A 16,231-nucleotide genomic window follows, 5' to 3' on the forward strand; every position below is an offset into this window, starting at 1 on the left:
TTCCTCGACTATCTCATCACAGGGTGATGACTGACATAGTGCTTCTAGAAACTTTGTGGGTACAATTTCATCCATATTGCGAACCAAGACTGAGACTATTTATAAAATTTTATCGAGGGATATCTTAAAAGACCTAAATAATTGGGATTAGAAGACTCAATGTTACAAAGATTTCCGTTCTTCACAGACAGATCTACAGATTCAACCAATCTCAATCTAACTTCCTGCATTTTCTCATTGTGGAATCAAGCATGTGGAAATGTAAAAGGCCAAGAATAGCCAAAATATTCCCAATATCAGATAGCAACATTTATTTTATTTTTTAAGATTTTTTATTTATTTTTAAGTAATCTTTATAACCAACATGGGGCTCAAACTCACAACTCTGAGATCAAGAATCACATGTTCTCCTGACTGAGCCAACCAAGTGCCCCAGCAACATTTATTTTAAAGCTATAGTAATTGGGGCGCCTGGGTGGCTCAGTCAGTTAAGTGTCTGCCTTTGGCGCAGGTCATGATCCCAGGGTCCTGGGATCGAGTCCCACATTGGGCTCCCTGCTCAGTGGGGAGCCTGCTTCTCCCTCTCCCTCTGCCGCTTCCCCTGCTTGTGCTTTCTCTCTCTCACTCTCTGTCAAATAAATAAATAAAATCTTAAAAAAAAATAAAGTCACAGTAATTAAGAGAACGTGGTATTGACACAAGTGCAGATCAATAGACTAGTGGAACATATTAGAATCCAGAAGTAGACCCACATTATATATGGACACTTGATTTATGACAAAATAGCTCTCCAGAACAGTGGTACAGGGTCAATCAGAAATCCATATGAAAAATTGAAATTTGGGGCACCTAGCTGGCTCAGTCAGTAGAGCATGGGACTCTTGATCCCGGAGTCATGAGTTTGACCCCCACCTTAGAGGTAGTGATTACTAAAAATAAGTAAATAAATAAACTTAAAAAAAAGAGAAAGCGATTTTTTTAAAAAAAGAAATTTGACCCCTTCCTCACACTATACAAAAATAAAATCAGTTTTAAGGTAATTAAAGCTCTCTGAACAACAAACAATAAAACTTCTAGGAGGGTCATGGACAGGTTTCTTAAACAGCATCCCGAAAACCACTAACCATGAAAGAAAAGATTGATAAATGTGACTACATTTAGATTCAGATTTTCTGTTCATTCACAGAGCGGGAGAAGATATTTGTACAATTGACAAATGGATGTGGAGCTGGTGGAACTCTCTTCTGCTGTTTTCTGGAAGAGAGTCTGGCATTATCTACCAAAGTTGGGCATGTGGATGCCCTACGATAATTCTCTTGGGTAATGACCTAAGAGTAGAATTGTCATGTGAGCCATGAGACAGGGGAGCACCATCCGTAAGAGCTCCAAACTGGAAACCAGCTCTCTTGCATATGTTTCCTAGTGGCTCGTTTCTTTTTAAAGATTTTATTTATTTATTTGACAGAGAGACACAGCGAGAGAGGGAACACAAGCAGGGGGAGTGGGAGAGGGAGAAGCAGGCTCCCCGCCGAGCAGGGAGCCCGATGTGGGGCTCGATCCCAGGATCATGATGTGAGCCAAAGGCAGACGCTTCATCAACTGAGCCACCCAAGTTCCCCTTTAGTTGCTCATTTTAATTGCTGTATACTATTATGTTATTTGGTGTATATCACAATTTATCCATTGTTTTTCTGATAGAACTCTAATACATCATTTATGCTGGTTCTTCTATGGAGGGGATCCTCTTTTCTTAAAAATTAACTTGTATGATGGGGCGCCTGGGTGGCTCAGTTGGTTGAACATCCAGCTCTTGGTTTCCGTTCAGGTCATGGTCTCAGGGGTAGTGGGATTAAGGCCCAGGTTGAGCTCTGCACTCGGCAGGGAGTCTGCTTGAGATTCTCTCTCTCTGCCCCTCCCCCCACTCACCTGCATGCTCGCTCTCTCTGTCTCTGTCTCTCTCTAAAATAAATAAGTCTTTAAAAAAATTAATTTGTAAGAGTTCTTTGTATGTTGAGAATATTAACCTATTTGTCATATATGCTATGAAATGTATTACCTAATTTGTCATTTGTCATTTATATTTATTTACAATATTTTGTTTTATGAAAGCTTTACATTTTTTATGCAATAAATTTATCATCAGTACTTTCAAATATGGTTTGGGGTTTTATAACATGCTTAAAGTAGCTTTTTCCACACCAAGATTATAAAAACATTCACCCATATTTTATTCCAATATGTATATGATTTCATTTTTGTTTAGTCCTTGATCCATCTAGAATTTATTTTTTTTTAAGATTTTACTTATTTGACAGAGAGAGACACAGCGAGAGAGGGAACACAAGCAGGGGAAGTGGGAGAGGGAGAAGCAGGCTTCCCACCGAGCAGGGAGCCCGATGTGGGGCTCGATCCCAGGACCCTGGGATCACGACCTGAGCCGAAGGCAGACACTTAATGACTGAGCCACCCAGGCGCCCCTAAATTTATTTTTGTGTGTAGGGCCTTTCCTTCAGTGCATCCAAATGAATAGCTGATCATATTAAACCATCTCTCTTTTCTCCACTAAAAAGAAATGCCACTTTTATCATTTATTAAAGTCCCATGTGTACACTATTGTAAAGTATAGTAGATACCATGTGGCAAATAAAATATCTGGGAATTCTTCAAGCCTAAAAGGAAACACAGATGTTTGTACATAGACAGAAAAAGATGCCTCTATGTTTAGCTGTCAGAGAGAGGTGAGGGGAGGGTCATATGCGTAGATGATATCACAAGGGATGATAGAGTTCTATTTGGAATTTTAGAGACCTTAGGAGAAGACTCTGACCAGCGTCTTCTGTAGACTAGTTCTATTAGACTGAAGCCTAATTCACTGGCTTCTTTGGATCCCTTGTCACTAAGTCAATTTTCAGGTAAGTGGCTTCCCACCTGACATGGGTCTCTTTAAGCCCTATCAAACAATAGATGAATGTATTAGTTACAAATGTCTTAAGTAATAGAAAGTCCAGATTAGGGGGCACCTGGGTGGCTTGGTTGGTGAAGCATCTGCGTTCGGCTCAGGTGATGATCCCGGAGTCCCGGGATCAAGCCCCGTGTCGGGCTCCTTGCTCGGTGGAGAGCCTGCTTCTCCCTCTGCCCCTTACCCTGCTCCGGCTCTCTTTATTTGAGAGCGAGACAGCGAGAGAGGGAACACAAGCAGGGGGACTGGGAGAGGGAGAAGCAGGCTTCCCACTGAGCAGGGAGCCCGATGCGGGGCTCGATCCCAGGACCCTGGGATCATGACCTGAGCCGAAGGCAGACGCTTAATGACTGAGCCACCCAGGCGCCCCTAAATAAATAAAATCTTAAAAAAAAAAAAAAAGTCCAAATTAGAATGGCTCAAATAGGGGTTATTTTTTCTCATACCAAGCAGCCTAGGGGTTATTTTTTTCTCATACCAAGGGAAAATGGTAGCACCATCTCTTTTACCAAGACAGGAGAAAGTCTTCCCAGAAGCTACCCAACAGATTTCTGTTAGTCCTCATTGTCCAGACTACGTCACCTAACCATTGCTAGCTGCAAGGATGGCTGGGAAAGGCGGGCTTCAGCTTCTCTAGTTCCTCCAGTAAGTGAATAAGGGATGGGAAGGACTGTTGCCTTAGGCAATAAAAAAAATTTGCTATCCATTCATTCATTGAAAAACAATTTATCGGGGCGCCTGGGTGGCTCAGTCGGTTAAGCGTCTGCCTTTGGCTCAGGTCATGATCCAGGGCCCTGGGATTGAGCCCCACGTCGGGCTCCCTGCTCAGCGCAGAGTCTGCTAGAGATCCTCTCTCTCTCCCTCTCCCTCTGTCCCTCCCCCGCTGGTCATTCTCTCTAAAAAACAGAAACAAAACCCCACCATTTTCTAACTTTTCAGACAAAGCTGCTGTGGAAAGAGCCAAGTAAAAGGACATCTCCCTTTGGCCAAACGAGCTAGGAGTACAGCTGAGTGGCCTTAAGGAGAATCCATGGAGCCCAAGAAGCTGCTGAACATTGGATTTCTGCTGTGTTCCATGAGTTGCCTCTTGTTGGAGACTGCAGCTTCCTCTACATCACCTTTATCTGCCTTTGGAATACAAGACAAAGCGGGATCGAAACCACGCTCAAGGGGTGTGTTTGCTGTCAGGATCAATGTTCCTACTATCTTTGTGAAACATAAGACTCACGTCTCAGGTCAGGAAAAGCTGATTTTGTATTGAAAAATAGTGTTCACAGGGACACCTGGGTGGCTCAGTCAGTTAAGTGGCTGACTCTTGATTTTGGCTCGGGTCATGATCTCAGGGTCCTGAGATCAAGCCCCAAACCGGACTCTGCTTGGCGGGGAGTCTGCTTAGGATTCTCTCTCTCCTTCTCCCTCTGCCCCCGCCCCCCTGCTTATGCTGTCTTTCATTCTCTCTCAAATAAATAAATTAAATCTTTATTTTTTCAAAGATTTTATTTATTTATTTGACAGAGAGAGCACAAGCAGGGGGAGCAGCAGAGGGAGGGGAAGAAGCAGACGCCCCGCTGAGCAGGGAGCCCCACATGGGCTCAATCCCAGGACCCTGGGATCATGACCTGAGTCCAAGGCAGACGCTTAACCTACTGAGCCACCCTGAGCCACCCAGGGCCCCCAATAAATAAGTCTTCAAAAAAAAAAAAGAAAAATAGTGTTTACAGTAAAGCAAACTATTCTGGTTTGGTCAATTTAGATCAACAAGTACTAACCCACCGACTGTGCACCAAGCCCTTTGCAGAATGACATGGATTAGGAGTTCACAGATGGGCAGCCAAACCCATAGATGCCAACCTTCTGTGAAATATGACAAAGGCTCCCTGAGGACAAAGGAATAATTAAAGTTGTTTGTGGGAAGGGGTTAGGGAAGACTTGTTCTCAAAGCCCAGCTGCTGACATGCACACATATAGTGCTCAGATCTTTTCACTATGACCTCAAAACAACCCTTGAGATATCTGGGGCAGAGATTATTATTTCTGTTTGACATACAAGGAGGCACAGATGATATTCATCCCTTGAAAGTCTTGGAGGCATCACAGCAAAGTAGTTAAGAATATGGGCTCTGGGGGTGCCTGGGTGGCTCAGTAGTTAAGCGTCTGCCTTCGGCTCAGGTCATGATCCCGGGGTCCTGGGATCGAGCCCCGCATCGGGCTCCCTGCTCCGCGGGAAGGCCGCATCTCCATCTCCCTCTGCTGCTCCCCCTGCTTATGTACGTGTGCTCTCTCCCTGTCAAATAAATAAATAATTTTTAAAAAGGAACATGGGCTCTGGGCAACTACAAGACCATGATATCTGGGACAATGATTTGAACTTGAACCAGGGTTCACATCCCAGCCTTCTCACGTACTTGATCTCTCTTCATTGAACATCTGTGCTTTTTCTGCAGAAAACCACAGGTTCTGGCTCAATAACTTCAGAGATTACTTGTGGGATCTCATCAAGAGCTCCATACCTCCAGCAGCTATTTTTGCTTTTCTTCTCACCATAGTCCTAGAGGGGACCCTCTGCTACCTCACGTAAGCTGCTGTGGGGTGAGGAGAGGGAGGGAGACCTGAGGGGGCAGCAGAGCAATCAAGTTCCCCACCAGCCTATACATCTATAATTATGGGAAAGTTTTAAGGAAGGTAATTCTTGTTTTATCCAACCCACCCCATCCATTACCAGCAACTTACAGGTAACATTGAATAACCAGCGTTTCCAGCTGATTTTTTTTCTTGCTAACTTCATTAACTCCTAATTATTTTTCCTTTTGGTTCAGGAATTATACATGGAAAATATACAATTAACTATGTTTTCAAGTGTCACAAATTCAAAATTCAAATTCAAAATTTGCCACAATATTTATCTATATAAACCACATGAGGTCAAAGAGATCCCTGAAATAGTTAACAAAATAAACATAGGTAGAAAAACCTTAATTTTATTAATCCAATCAGAATTGACCAGAAGATGACTACTTGCCTGTCTCTGTCCTAGCTGCTAGTGAGACAACTGAATACTTGTCTGGTGGGTCAATGCTATGGTGGGAGACGGAGTCCAAGTGGGAGAAGCTATGAGAGGGTTGTTCAAACTGCACAATCTAATAAAGTGACTGAGGGCAAAGATCAGCTAAGGGTGTGGCATCCCCACCTAAGACTCCTGATAATCTGAAATGATCACAGGATCAAGAACCTGTCTAAGAAACTACCCTGGACATGGTTACTGACACATAGAACTGATTGGAGCCAAACAGATGTCAGCTAAGTTTTTGAGAGAACTGTATTGCCAAAGAAACTGTGAGCCAGAACTAAATGTGTGAGCCTTAAAACAGTATTTGGACCTCTGATCTTCCATGAGAAGGACACAGGCTTTGAAGTTTCCTAGGATGGCATGCTCCCCAACACTTGCTTCAGTCACAGCCACAGAGAATAATGGACAGGAAGAACCTCCGAGAAGGTGGGCAGTGGGCCACAGAGCTTCTCCTATAAAGCAGATCAGGCCTAATCAATATGTCTGCCCAGCAGGATTGCAGGATTACTTACAGAGCAAATGACTGCTGTGTGTCTCCCATTATTCATTTTTCCAAATGGGAATGTTTATGGTGGTTATACTCTTCCTGCTCCATCCTTGTATTTGGGGTGTGGAGATCAGGAGCAGATAACTTGTTTTACTTAATAAGTCACTCAAACCAAGAGGAGCTGCACCCAGATTTGAGAGAACCAAGCATCACCCAGGTACTTTGGACTTTGAGCTGGATACAATTATAAATTGGATTTTCATCTCGTGATAAAATTGTGCCACAAGTCAGTTGTCGTGGAAGCGGACAGACAGGAGTTCTGTGTTCAGGGTATTATCAGGGATCAACACCTGTGGAGTGTGTGGGGAGGAAGGGAGAAGTCAAACTGCTTTGCAAGCCCAACAAAGCCTCCATTGACCCCATCAGAGTTGTCCTACATTAGCCTGAAGCGGCTAAAACTTTTTTTTTTTTGAGAGAACAAGGGATGGGGGGCAGAGGGAGAGAGGGAATCTCAAGCAGTCTCCACGCCCGGTACAGAGCCCGATGCAGGGGCTCGATGCCAGAACCCTGAGATCATGACTTGAGCCGAAATCAAGAGTCAGAGGCTTAACTGACTGAGCCACCCAGGCGCCCCTGAAGTGGCTGAGATTTTATAGAGGCTGTGTGTTGACAACACTCTCAGCAACTAGAGAAATAAGGCTCTTCTCAAGGGGGATCCCGAGTGGCATATTTCCATGTGCCCCACAGGGTGGCTGTATTCCACATATGGAAGGAAAAATGAAACAGATATCCGACAGAGAAAGGCTGCATTTCCCAACTAAAGAAGCCAGGACTCAAGTCAAGATATATCTGATTCTCCATCTCTTGAGTCATCGTTGCTCAAACTCTGGCCAGCAAGCCAGCTGCATCGGAAGCATCTGAGGTATCGGTTCAACATACATATTCAGAAGGACTTCTGTGGAGATAAAGCAGGCAACATGCCAGAAGAAATACTTCCTTCTTTGAAGTAGATGCCTCAACCTGAGGAGAAGAACCATTAAGGCCTGGCTGGGAACAAGCAAGCTGGCTCGTGAAAGAAACACCAGTGAGGACAGTGAGGGCAAAAGGGAAGGCAAGATACAGCAAAACAAAAGAAGACTTTGATGAAGAAATATAAAAGGAGATAGGCAAGACAGGATTTAAAAAGCCAGAACCATTAAATAGACATAAGTAATTTACATAAAAAACCTTATTTAGTGATTAAGAAATATTTCCGTGAAACTAATATGAAAGGAAACACTGATAGATGCAGGGGGCACATAATTAACTTCTTTGTAGAAAAGGACCAAAATAATACAACAGGAAAAGAACACTTCGAGGTATAATTTTTTAAATGTTGCCATAATAAAGGAAGCTTTGAGTCTATCGTCATAAAAGCACACGAAGTCCCAGGAAACATTGGCACTTGATACTGGGCACATAGTAGACTTTCAATAATACGGATTTTTTTTTATTATTTTTATTTTTTTAAGATTTTTATTTATTTATTTGAGAGAGAGAGAGAATGAGAGATAGAGAGCACGAGAGCGAAGAGGGTCAGAGGGAGAAGCAGACTCCCTGCTGAGCAGGGAGCCCGATGCGGGACTTGATCCCGGGACTCCGGGATCATGACCTGAGCCGAAGGCAGTCGCTTAACCAACTGAGCCAGCCAGGCGCCCAATACTAATTTTTTTAAAAAAAGATTTTATTTTTAAGTAATCTCTACCCCCAATGTGGGGCTTGAACTCACAACTCCAAGATCAGGAGTCGCATGCTCCATCAACTGAGCCGGCCCAGTGCCCCAATAATACTGATTTTTTTAAAAATACATTTCCCTAGGGCCTGGGTGGCTCTGTCAGTGAAGCGTCTGCCTTTGGCTCAGGTCATGATCTCAGGGTCCTGGGTTCAAGCCCTGCATCGGGCTCCCTGCTTGGTGCGGAGTCTGCTTCTCCCCCTCCCTCTGTGTGCTCTCTCTTTCTCTGTCTCTCAAATAAATAAAATCTTAAAAAAAAGAAAACATTTCACTGTGAGGATTGGAAAGAGTTTCTCTGTGCCTCTTATCCTATACAGCACTAGCTAAGTGCTTCGTTGCCTGAGGAAATCATCATGGAAGCCTTGTTCATCTCTCAGTGCTCTGGTGGCAATTAGGGACGTTGACTGGCGCTAACAAGTATGCAAAGAAACATGTATAAGGAATTTTTAGTATGATTTATAATAGTGAAAAAATAGAAACAACTTAAATGTCCATTGGCTGGTTAAAGAAAGCACCGAATGTTCATACCATGAGTACTATGTAGTCACCAAAATGTTGTTGTAGAGGATAATTACATGGAATCATATTCAAGAAATATTAAGTGGGGAAAAGCGGATTATAACAGAGGATATACAATTTAAACTAATTTGTTATTAGAAACTAAGGGCACCTGGGTGGGTGGCTCATTCAGTTAAGCATCAGACTGTTGATGTCAGTCTGGGTCTTGATCTCTGGGCCGTCAGTTCAAGCCCGGTGTTGGGCTCTGCTATCATGGAGCCTACTTAAAAACAAAAAAAAACAAAAATTAATTTAAAAAACTATACATACAGGGTAAAAAGCTTTTAAGGATCTAACCAAAGTATTAGACATTGGTTATCTCCTTGTGGTGGTAAATGGGTGGTTGTAATTATTTTTTTTTAAAGATTTTATTTATCTACTTGACACAGAGAGAGACACAGCTAGAGAGGGAACACAAGCAGGGGGAGTGGCAGAGGGAGAAGCAGGCTCCCCACTGAGCAGGGAGCCCGATGCGGGGCTCGATCCCAGGACCCTGGGATCATGACCCGAGCCAAAGGCAGATGCTTAACCAACTGAGCGCCCGGGTGGTTGTAATTATTATTACTATTGTTGTTTTATTGATTTTCATCTAACTGCACTTCCTAATCTTTTCAGAACAAATTGTGTTGTTTAGTTAGTAAGTTTTTTAGCAAATACTTTATTTTCTTAAAAGATTTGTCTATTTGAGAGAGAGAGTGTAAGTGGGAAGGGGCAGAGGGAGAGGGAAAGAAAGAATCTTTAGCAGACTCTGAGCACAGAGCCCAGTGTGGGGCTTGATCCCACGACCCATGAGATTAGGGCCAGAGCTGAAACCAAGAGTCAGACACTTAACTGAAAAGCTACCTAACCATACTTCTACATCTACCTCCAATCCCAACCATACGATGGTAGTAACATTCATACTCTTATTTTCTCAAGTCATCAAAGCATTTTGTCTGAATGAAATCATGTGGTTCATATTAAGAGGAGACATTGTCCAAAATCATATCTTGGGAAATGTAATGTAACTACAAAGTAACTCTGTGCAAACCAGGCCACTGTATAGGAATTTAAACTTGGTTCATTCATTTCTCTTCTTTTCCCAGTATTCTTGTAGGTGAACCAGTCCAGTGAAGCTCTAGAAGATTCAGTTGGGCAGAGTATGCTATTTGCTTACAACAAGGAAGTACCCATGAATTAAAATTAAATTGTCTTCCATCTTAAACTATCTTTGTATTTATTTTCTCCTTAAAAACACTGAGAAATGCTGATGTGCACACAGGCACAGAAATTTGTTCACATGGACAGTCTTTCACTGTGCGTGCTATTTTGTAGCCTACTGTTTTTTTCACTATATGACAAATCATGGATATCTTTCCATGTCAGTAAATGTATGTCTATATCATCGTAAGCGGTTGCCTAGTATTCCTTGCAGTGGATATGACGTAAGTCATTTAACCACCCCCCTTTTTCCAATAATTACTTAGGGTGTTTCTACTTGTCTACTCTTATATATTATAAAATGATACTATTATAAATGTAATGCTGGTAATAGTTTTACAAATTATCAATTTGCTTTTCCCCTTTGCTGTTCTGGGGTTGAAAGCATTCAGTGGACACTTACAGCTACTGCGAGCCTGGCGGGCAACCCCCCAGACAGTAACCCCGGCTCTCGTGGAGCACTGCGCCCATGGGAGGGATCCAGATCATTGAGCCAAGAGGTGTTCTGAGCAGAAGGCACAGCGGGGCACAAGTGCTGGGACAAGAGCACCCCTGGTATATGTTCGAAAGCAGCAAACAAACCAGAGTGAGGGCCGAGTAGGTCCCAGTGGGCCAATGAATGGATTTGGGTGGGCGTGGTAAGGGAGCCAACAGAACATTTGGCGCAGAGAAGGGAGATAATTTGGTAGATGTTTTTATAGGGTCATCTCAGCTGCCATGTTGAGAATATAGGGGAGCAGAGACAGAAGCCGGGAGACTAGTCAGGTGAGAGACAACTTCGCTTGGACCAGGGTGGGGAGCAGCCAAGTTGCGGGCAGGATCTAAGTTGGATGAGTATGGGAGAGAGCGAGGCTTCAAGGGTGCCTCCCAGGCTTGTGGCCTGAGCAAGTGAAGAAGGGATGGAGTCGCCATTTACTGAGCAGAGGCAAAAGGCTGGAAGGTAGGAATTTGCTACATGGAAAATGCAAAGAGAAAGAAAGACGGAAGGGGTACTCTAATCTAGGGAGCTGTCAGCCACAGGCCACACCACAGGCCAAGGTGAACTTAGATAAGACTGAAAGAGGCTGCTGGGAGCTAGATCAAACCAAAAGACCATGGGCTGCACTAGAGGCCGACAGGGGACAGGTGGACAAAGTGAACAAATCTGTCGCCCCCTCCTCCTTGGCATCACCAGCCCCGCCTTCTAACACCATAGCCTTGCCTGTTTTTAAACTTTATAAAACCTCAATCATATGTATGTATTCTTCTGTGGTTTTCTTTGTTTACTTGCTGTATGTTCTGAGATTCTCCCAGGCTGATACTTGAAAAGAGCTCTACTTATTTAGACCATCAACTGTAGAAGGACGTTTCTACTGTTTCTGGGTTTGGGGTTTTTTTTCCCTCTCTCAATAAAGCTTCTATAAACATTATTGCCCGTCTCGCAGTGCACATGTAGGAGAGTTTCCCTACAGAATATACCCTGTGATTGACTTGCTGGGTCCAAGGGTAAGTGCACCCCCACCCACGATCAGTGATTGCACCGATTTACACACCTGCCAGCAGTAGGGGTGTAACGTTCCCAGTGTCCCGCCCGCTTGAGGACGTGAAACATCATCAGTCCTTTTTCGTAGTTCGCCCATCTGGTGCATGAGAAATTATACCCTGTCATTTTCTTACTTTGTATTTCCCTAATAACTGATGAGACCGAAGACCTTTTCATGTGTTTATGGATCATTTGTCTTTCTCTTCTATGAAATTCTTATTAATGAATTTTGCCCACTTTTCTAATTTGTAGTTTCAGTTGTTCTTCTGTAGGCATTCTTTACATATTCTGTATACCATTGTTTTGAATGCTATTGATGTGGAAAATACCTTCTCCCAGTTCGAGGATTGCATTTTCACTCTTGATGAGATGTATTTTGAAGAGGGGACATACTTACTGTAAAGTGGTCAAATTTGGCAATCACTTTCTTCTAAGAAATCCTTTTCTACCCCAGTGTCATAAAGGAAGTCTCCTACATTGTCTTCTAAAAGTTTTGTGCTTTTGCCTTTCACTTTTAAGTCCTTAAGCTACCAAACTAAGTTTTATATGGTGCGCGGTAGAGTCCAGGTTTTTTTAATTTTATGTATTTGTTTGAGAGAGAGCGCGCGCAAGCAGGGGGAGAAGGAGGCAGAGGGGTGTGGGGCTCCATCCCAGGACCCCGGGATCACGACCTGAGCCAAAGGCAGACACTCAACTCACTGAGCCACCCAGGCAACCCCAATTGTATTTTTTTAGTATTGTGAGAAGCTATACTTTTCCATTCATGAACTTTGACCTGAATTTCTGTGCCTAAAGGCAGTTCTAGGAATTGAGAAAAACAGATAATTGCAATAAATTCCAAGAAGCAATAATTTCCAAGGAGCAAACCCAGATTCTGAGCAATGAGCACCCTGAACTGGAACTGGCTGCCCAGAAAAAGGCTGTATGATGATCCCTTCTCTGAGTCAGCTGATTCACTTGGCCAGTACTTTTCCACCTTGAGCTATGCCTCAAGAAAAACTTTAACTAAATTTTGCTCAAGGAGTCACTCTCTCTGAGGTTCTTTGGAGCGCAGTAGTTTGGATAAAGTGCTTGCCTTCACTTCTAACTGGTCTCAGTTTCCATTTTGATAAGATGCATCTCCAATATGGCCAGTACCACTAAATATATAGGCTGTTTGAATCTTCCAAACCATGACCATGACTTATCTCTCCATTTATTAGCTCTTTTTTAGTGGATTCCAACAGAATTCTATAATTCTATCTATACGGTATATAGAGTTACAATTATTCCTAAGTATTTGATCGTTTTAGACGTTGCACTGAATGGTACCTTTTAAAATTATATTCTCTGTGTGTTGTTGGTATATAGAAGTGCAATCGATTTCTGTACTTAAAAATCTATCAGGGGCACCTGGGTGGCTCAGTTAGTGAAGCCTCTGCCTTTGGCTCAGGTCATGATCTCAGGGTCCTGGGATGGAGGCCCATGTTAGACTCTGCTCAGCGGGGAGTCTGCTTCTCCCTCTCCCTCCTGCTCATGCTCACTCTCTCTCTCTCTCAAATAAATAAATAAAATCTTTGGGGAAAAAGTCGAATATTTTTCATCTACTGAGATAATAGGATTTTCCCAATTATATGTTAATGTGGTTAATTTGGATTAATAAATTTTCTTTTTTTAAAGATTTTTTTTATTTATTTACTTGAGAGAGAGAGAAAGCACAAGCAGGGGGAGCAGCAGAGGGAGAAGCAGGCTCCCCACTGAGCAGGGAACGCAATGCAGGGCTCCATCCCAGGTCCCTGGGATCATGACCACAGCTGAAGGCAGACACTTAACCGACTGAGCCACCTGGGAGGTGCCCCGAAATTTTCTTTTTTAAAAAAGATTTTATTTATTTAGAGAGAGAGATGGGGGGAGGGGCAGAAGGAGAGGGACTCTCAAGCAGAGGGGGCTCAACGTTATGACCCCGAGATCATGACCAGAGCCAAAATCAAGAGTCAGACGCCCAAGTGACTGAGCCACCCAGGTCCCCCTGGATTAATAAATTTTCTAACGTTAAGCTAATCTTGAATTCAAATATCTGAAGGTTTTGGTCCAATTTGGTTACCTGTAGTTTCTGCTGGATCTCACCCATGGGTCCTTGTTTTCTTGTTTGTATGTAGTAACTTTTTTTTTTTTTTTTTTTAATTTTACTGTGAGCTGCAAGGGCCGAACTATGTTTATAAATTCTCGGAGAATTTTTGTTTAGCCCTTTGTGGTAGACTCAATTAGTAGTCCTGCAGAAAATAGATGAGTGGTTGCCAGGGGCTAAGGACCAGGGGGCTGTGGAGTGATTGCTAATGGGGACAGGGCTTCATTTGGGGGTGATGACAATGTCCTGGAATGAGAGAGTGGTGATGGTTGTACAACTCTGTGATTATACTAAAAACCACTGAATTGTTCATTTTTTAAAAAAGATTTTATTTTTATTTGTCAGAGAAAGAGATAGAGGGAGAAAGAGCATGAGCAGGGGAGAGGGGCAGAGGGAGAGGGAGAAGCAGACTTCCCGCTGAGCAGGGAGCCCGACGGGGTTGGAGCAGGGAGGGGAGAGGACTCGATCCCAGGACTCCGGGATCATGACCTGAGTCCAAGGCAGACTCTTCACCGACTGAGCTGCCCAGGCGTCCTTGAATTGTTTACTTTAAATGGATGAATTTTATCTTGTCTTGGGCTAGCCCTCAGAGGACACCTGCTTCACGGGGAGGTGGGAAAAAGGAAGAATGGTTTGGCTCAGAAGAATCAAGACCATGTATACTCTGGTTTCTCTACCTAGACAAAAAAGGCAACTGTTTATATATATAAGTTCTGAATATATTCTATGTGCACAGAGGAAGGTCCGGAAAGTTATAGTCCAAAGTGGGTAAGGTTGTTCCCTCTGGGGAGTGGGAAGGGATGAAGGAAGGGTTTTTCTGTACTTTATATATTTGTGTGTTTCTAATTTGTTTTCTTCTTAGTTCAATCACGTTGCGTTGTGTGAATATGCCACAGTTGATGGGCATTTGAGTTGTTCATAGGCGTTTCCTATGAACGAAACCATTTTCATGAGCATTGTTGTACATGTTCCTTGTTGTACATATGCAAGAATTTCTCTTAGATATATATACCTAGGAGTGGAATCGCTAGCTAAGAGGGTAGATGCATGAACTCATATGGACTGACACTGTCTCTAACACGTGGTATTTTAAGTCTTTTTAATTTTTGATAACTGAATGGGTATAAAGAAGTATTTCATTGTAGTCTTGATTTGCATTTCCCTGGTCACTAATGAAGTTGAACATCGGTTCATATGTTTATTTCTCCATATGTGAGATGTTTATTCATATTTTTTACCCAGTTCTCTACTGGATTTTTAAAAATTAGTATTTTATAGTCCTTTGTATATTTATAACAGGAATCCTCTGTCATTTGCGTATACTCAAAATATTTTCTCCCAAAGCACATGGGGTCTTTTTTGCTTTTGATTTTGTCTTTTGATAAGTAAAAGTTCTTAATGTTAAAGCCAAATTTATCAACATTCCATTTCATAGTCGGTGGTTTGTAGGCATTGTTTTGTTAAGAAATCTTTTTCTATTCCCCAAAGTAAAAGTTCTTTGCCGATGTTTTTTTTCAAGAGCTTTTTGACATTTAAGTGTGTTTTTGACATTTAAGTTCTTAATCCATCTAGAATAGATGGGGTTTTTTTGCATATGGCAGGAAGAGCGTTCCCATTTTATCTCTTTCAATATAAGTAAACATTTTCCACACTTAATGCAAGTCTTTGTTGAGTTACCTAACATCCCAAATGTATCATATACCACAGTTCCACACATGTAGGGGTATGTTTCTGTGGTTTGTAATCTATTCCATTGCTCAATTAATATATCTCCACACCAGTATCAGACTCTTCATTTTGATAGCTCTCGCTCTCTCTCTCGGCTTTCTACGGTTCCTTTGGGGGTAATCCCGAGGAAGGGAGACATCAATCATGTGGTGTCAGCCTCTTCTCAGAGAAAACTGGGTGATGCGGCTGCAAACTCTTGCCCTCGGACTTTTTCCTTTTGGCTATGAGCTACCGGAAGGTCCACAGAAGATTATATAGAGTAATAAACTGCTGATAATACTGTGAGGTTACTAGCTTGGGGTAAAGGAGGCCAGGTTTCCATCAGGTCTATGGATGGGGACAGCTTGAGCCCTGTAAGCCCAGTAAATGTTCGTTTTGTTCAGAAACCCTTCTCTCATTAGGACTGCTGTTTTAACACCACCAAGGTATTAGGATGGTAAGGAATCCTGCTGTAGGATTCCTAAGGAATGTCGGTTCCCTTTGCTTCCGCGATCCCTCAAAATTTTTGTGGCATTAACAGTAGGAGATGTGGCCCAAGACAAGGAAAAAAGAGTTTGCTCTTGGATGCAATCAGGCCTTTCATCACTGAATTGCAGACAGCAATGTAAATCACAGGGTACCTGCAGCCCAAGGAGCCTTAAAGGCATTTTCGCAACGTTCTGGGCCCGCAGAGATTTCTGGGTAAAGCCTGGAGTGGAAGGGATGGCTTCCCCGCTGTCCCCACGCATTAGGCCCAGGGTGTGGGCCGAGCTGGGGACCCGCCACAGCGAGAGCGCCCTTTTCTTTACACCTCTGAGCCCTTCTGGGTTCAGCCTCAGGGTCCGGGCGGGGG

General features: G+C 43.0%; 1 protein-coding gene across 1 annotated transcript; it reads left to right on the forward strand.

Moving 5' to 3' along the window:
- Positions 1 to 2,816: 2,816 nt before the first annotated feature.
- On the forward strand, positions 2,817 to 10,038 carry SMIM9 (small integral membrane protein 9). The gene is made up of 4 exons (XM_027609534.1): positions 2,817 to 2,912; positions 3,899 to 4,194; positions 5,404 to 5,533; positions 9,928 to 10,038. The coding sequence occupies exons 2-4, from the start codon at positions 3,990 to 3,992 to the stop codon at positions 9,953 to 9,955; spliced, it is 363 nt and encodes a 120-aa protein (XP_027465335.1). The 5' UTR covers positions 2,817 to 2,912; positions 3,899 to 3,989; the 3' UTR covers positions 9,956 to 10,038.
- The last annotated feature ends 6,193 nt before the right edge of the window (positions 10,039 to 16,231 follow it).

The sequence above is a fragment of the Zalophus californianus genome, chromosome X (genome assembly GCF_009762305.2).
Source record: "Zalophus californianus isolate mZalCal1 chromosome X, mZalCal1.pri.v2, whole genome shotgun sequence".
Lineage (NCBI taxonomy): Eukaryota > Metazoa > Chordata > Mammalia > Carnivora > Otariidae > Zalophus > Zalophus californianus.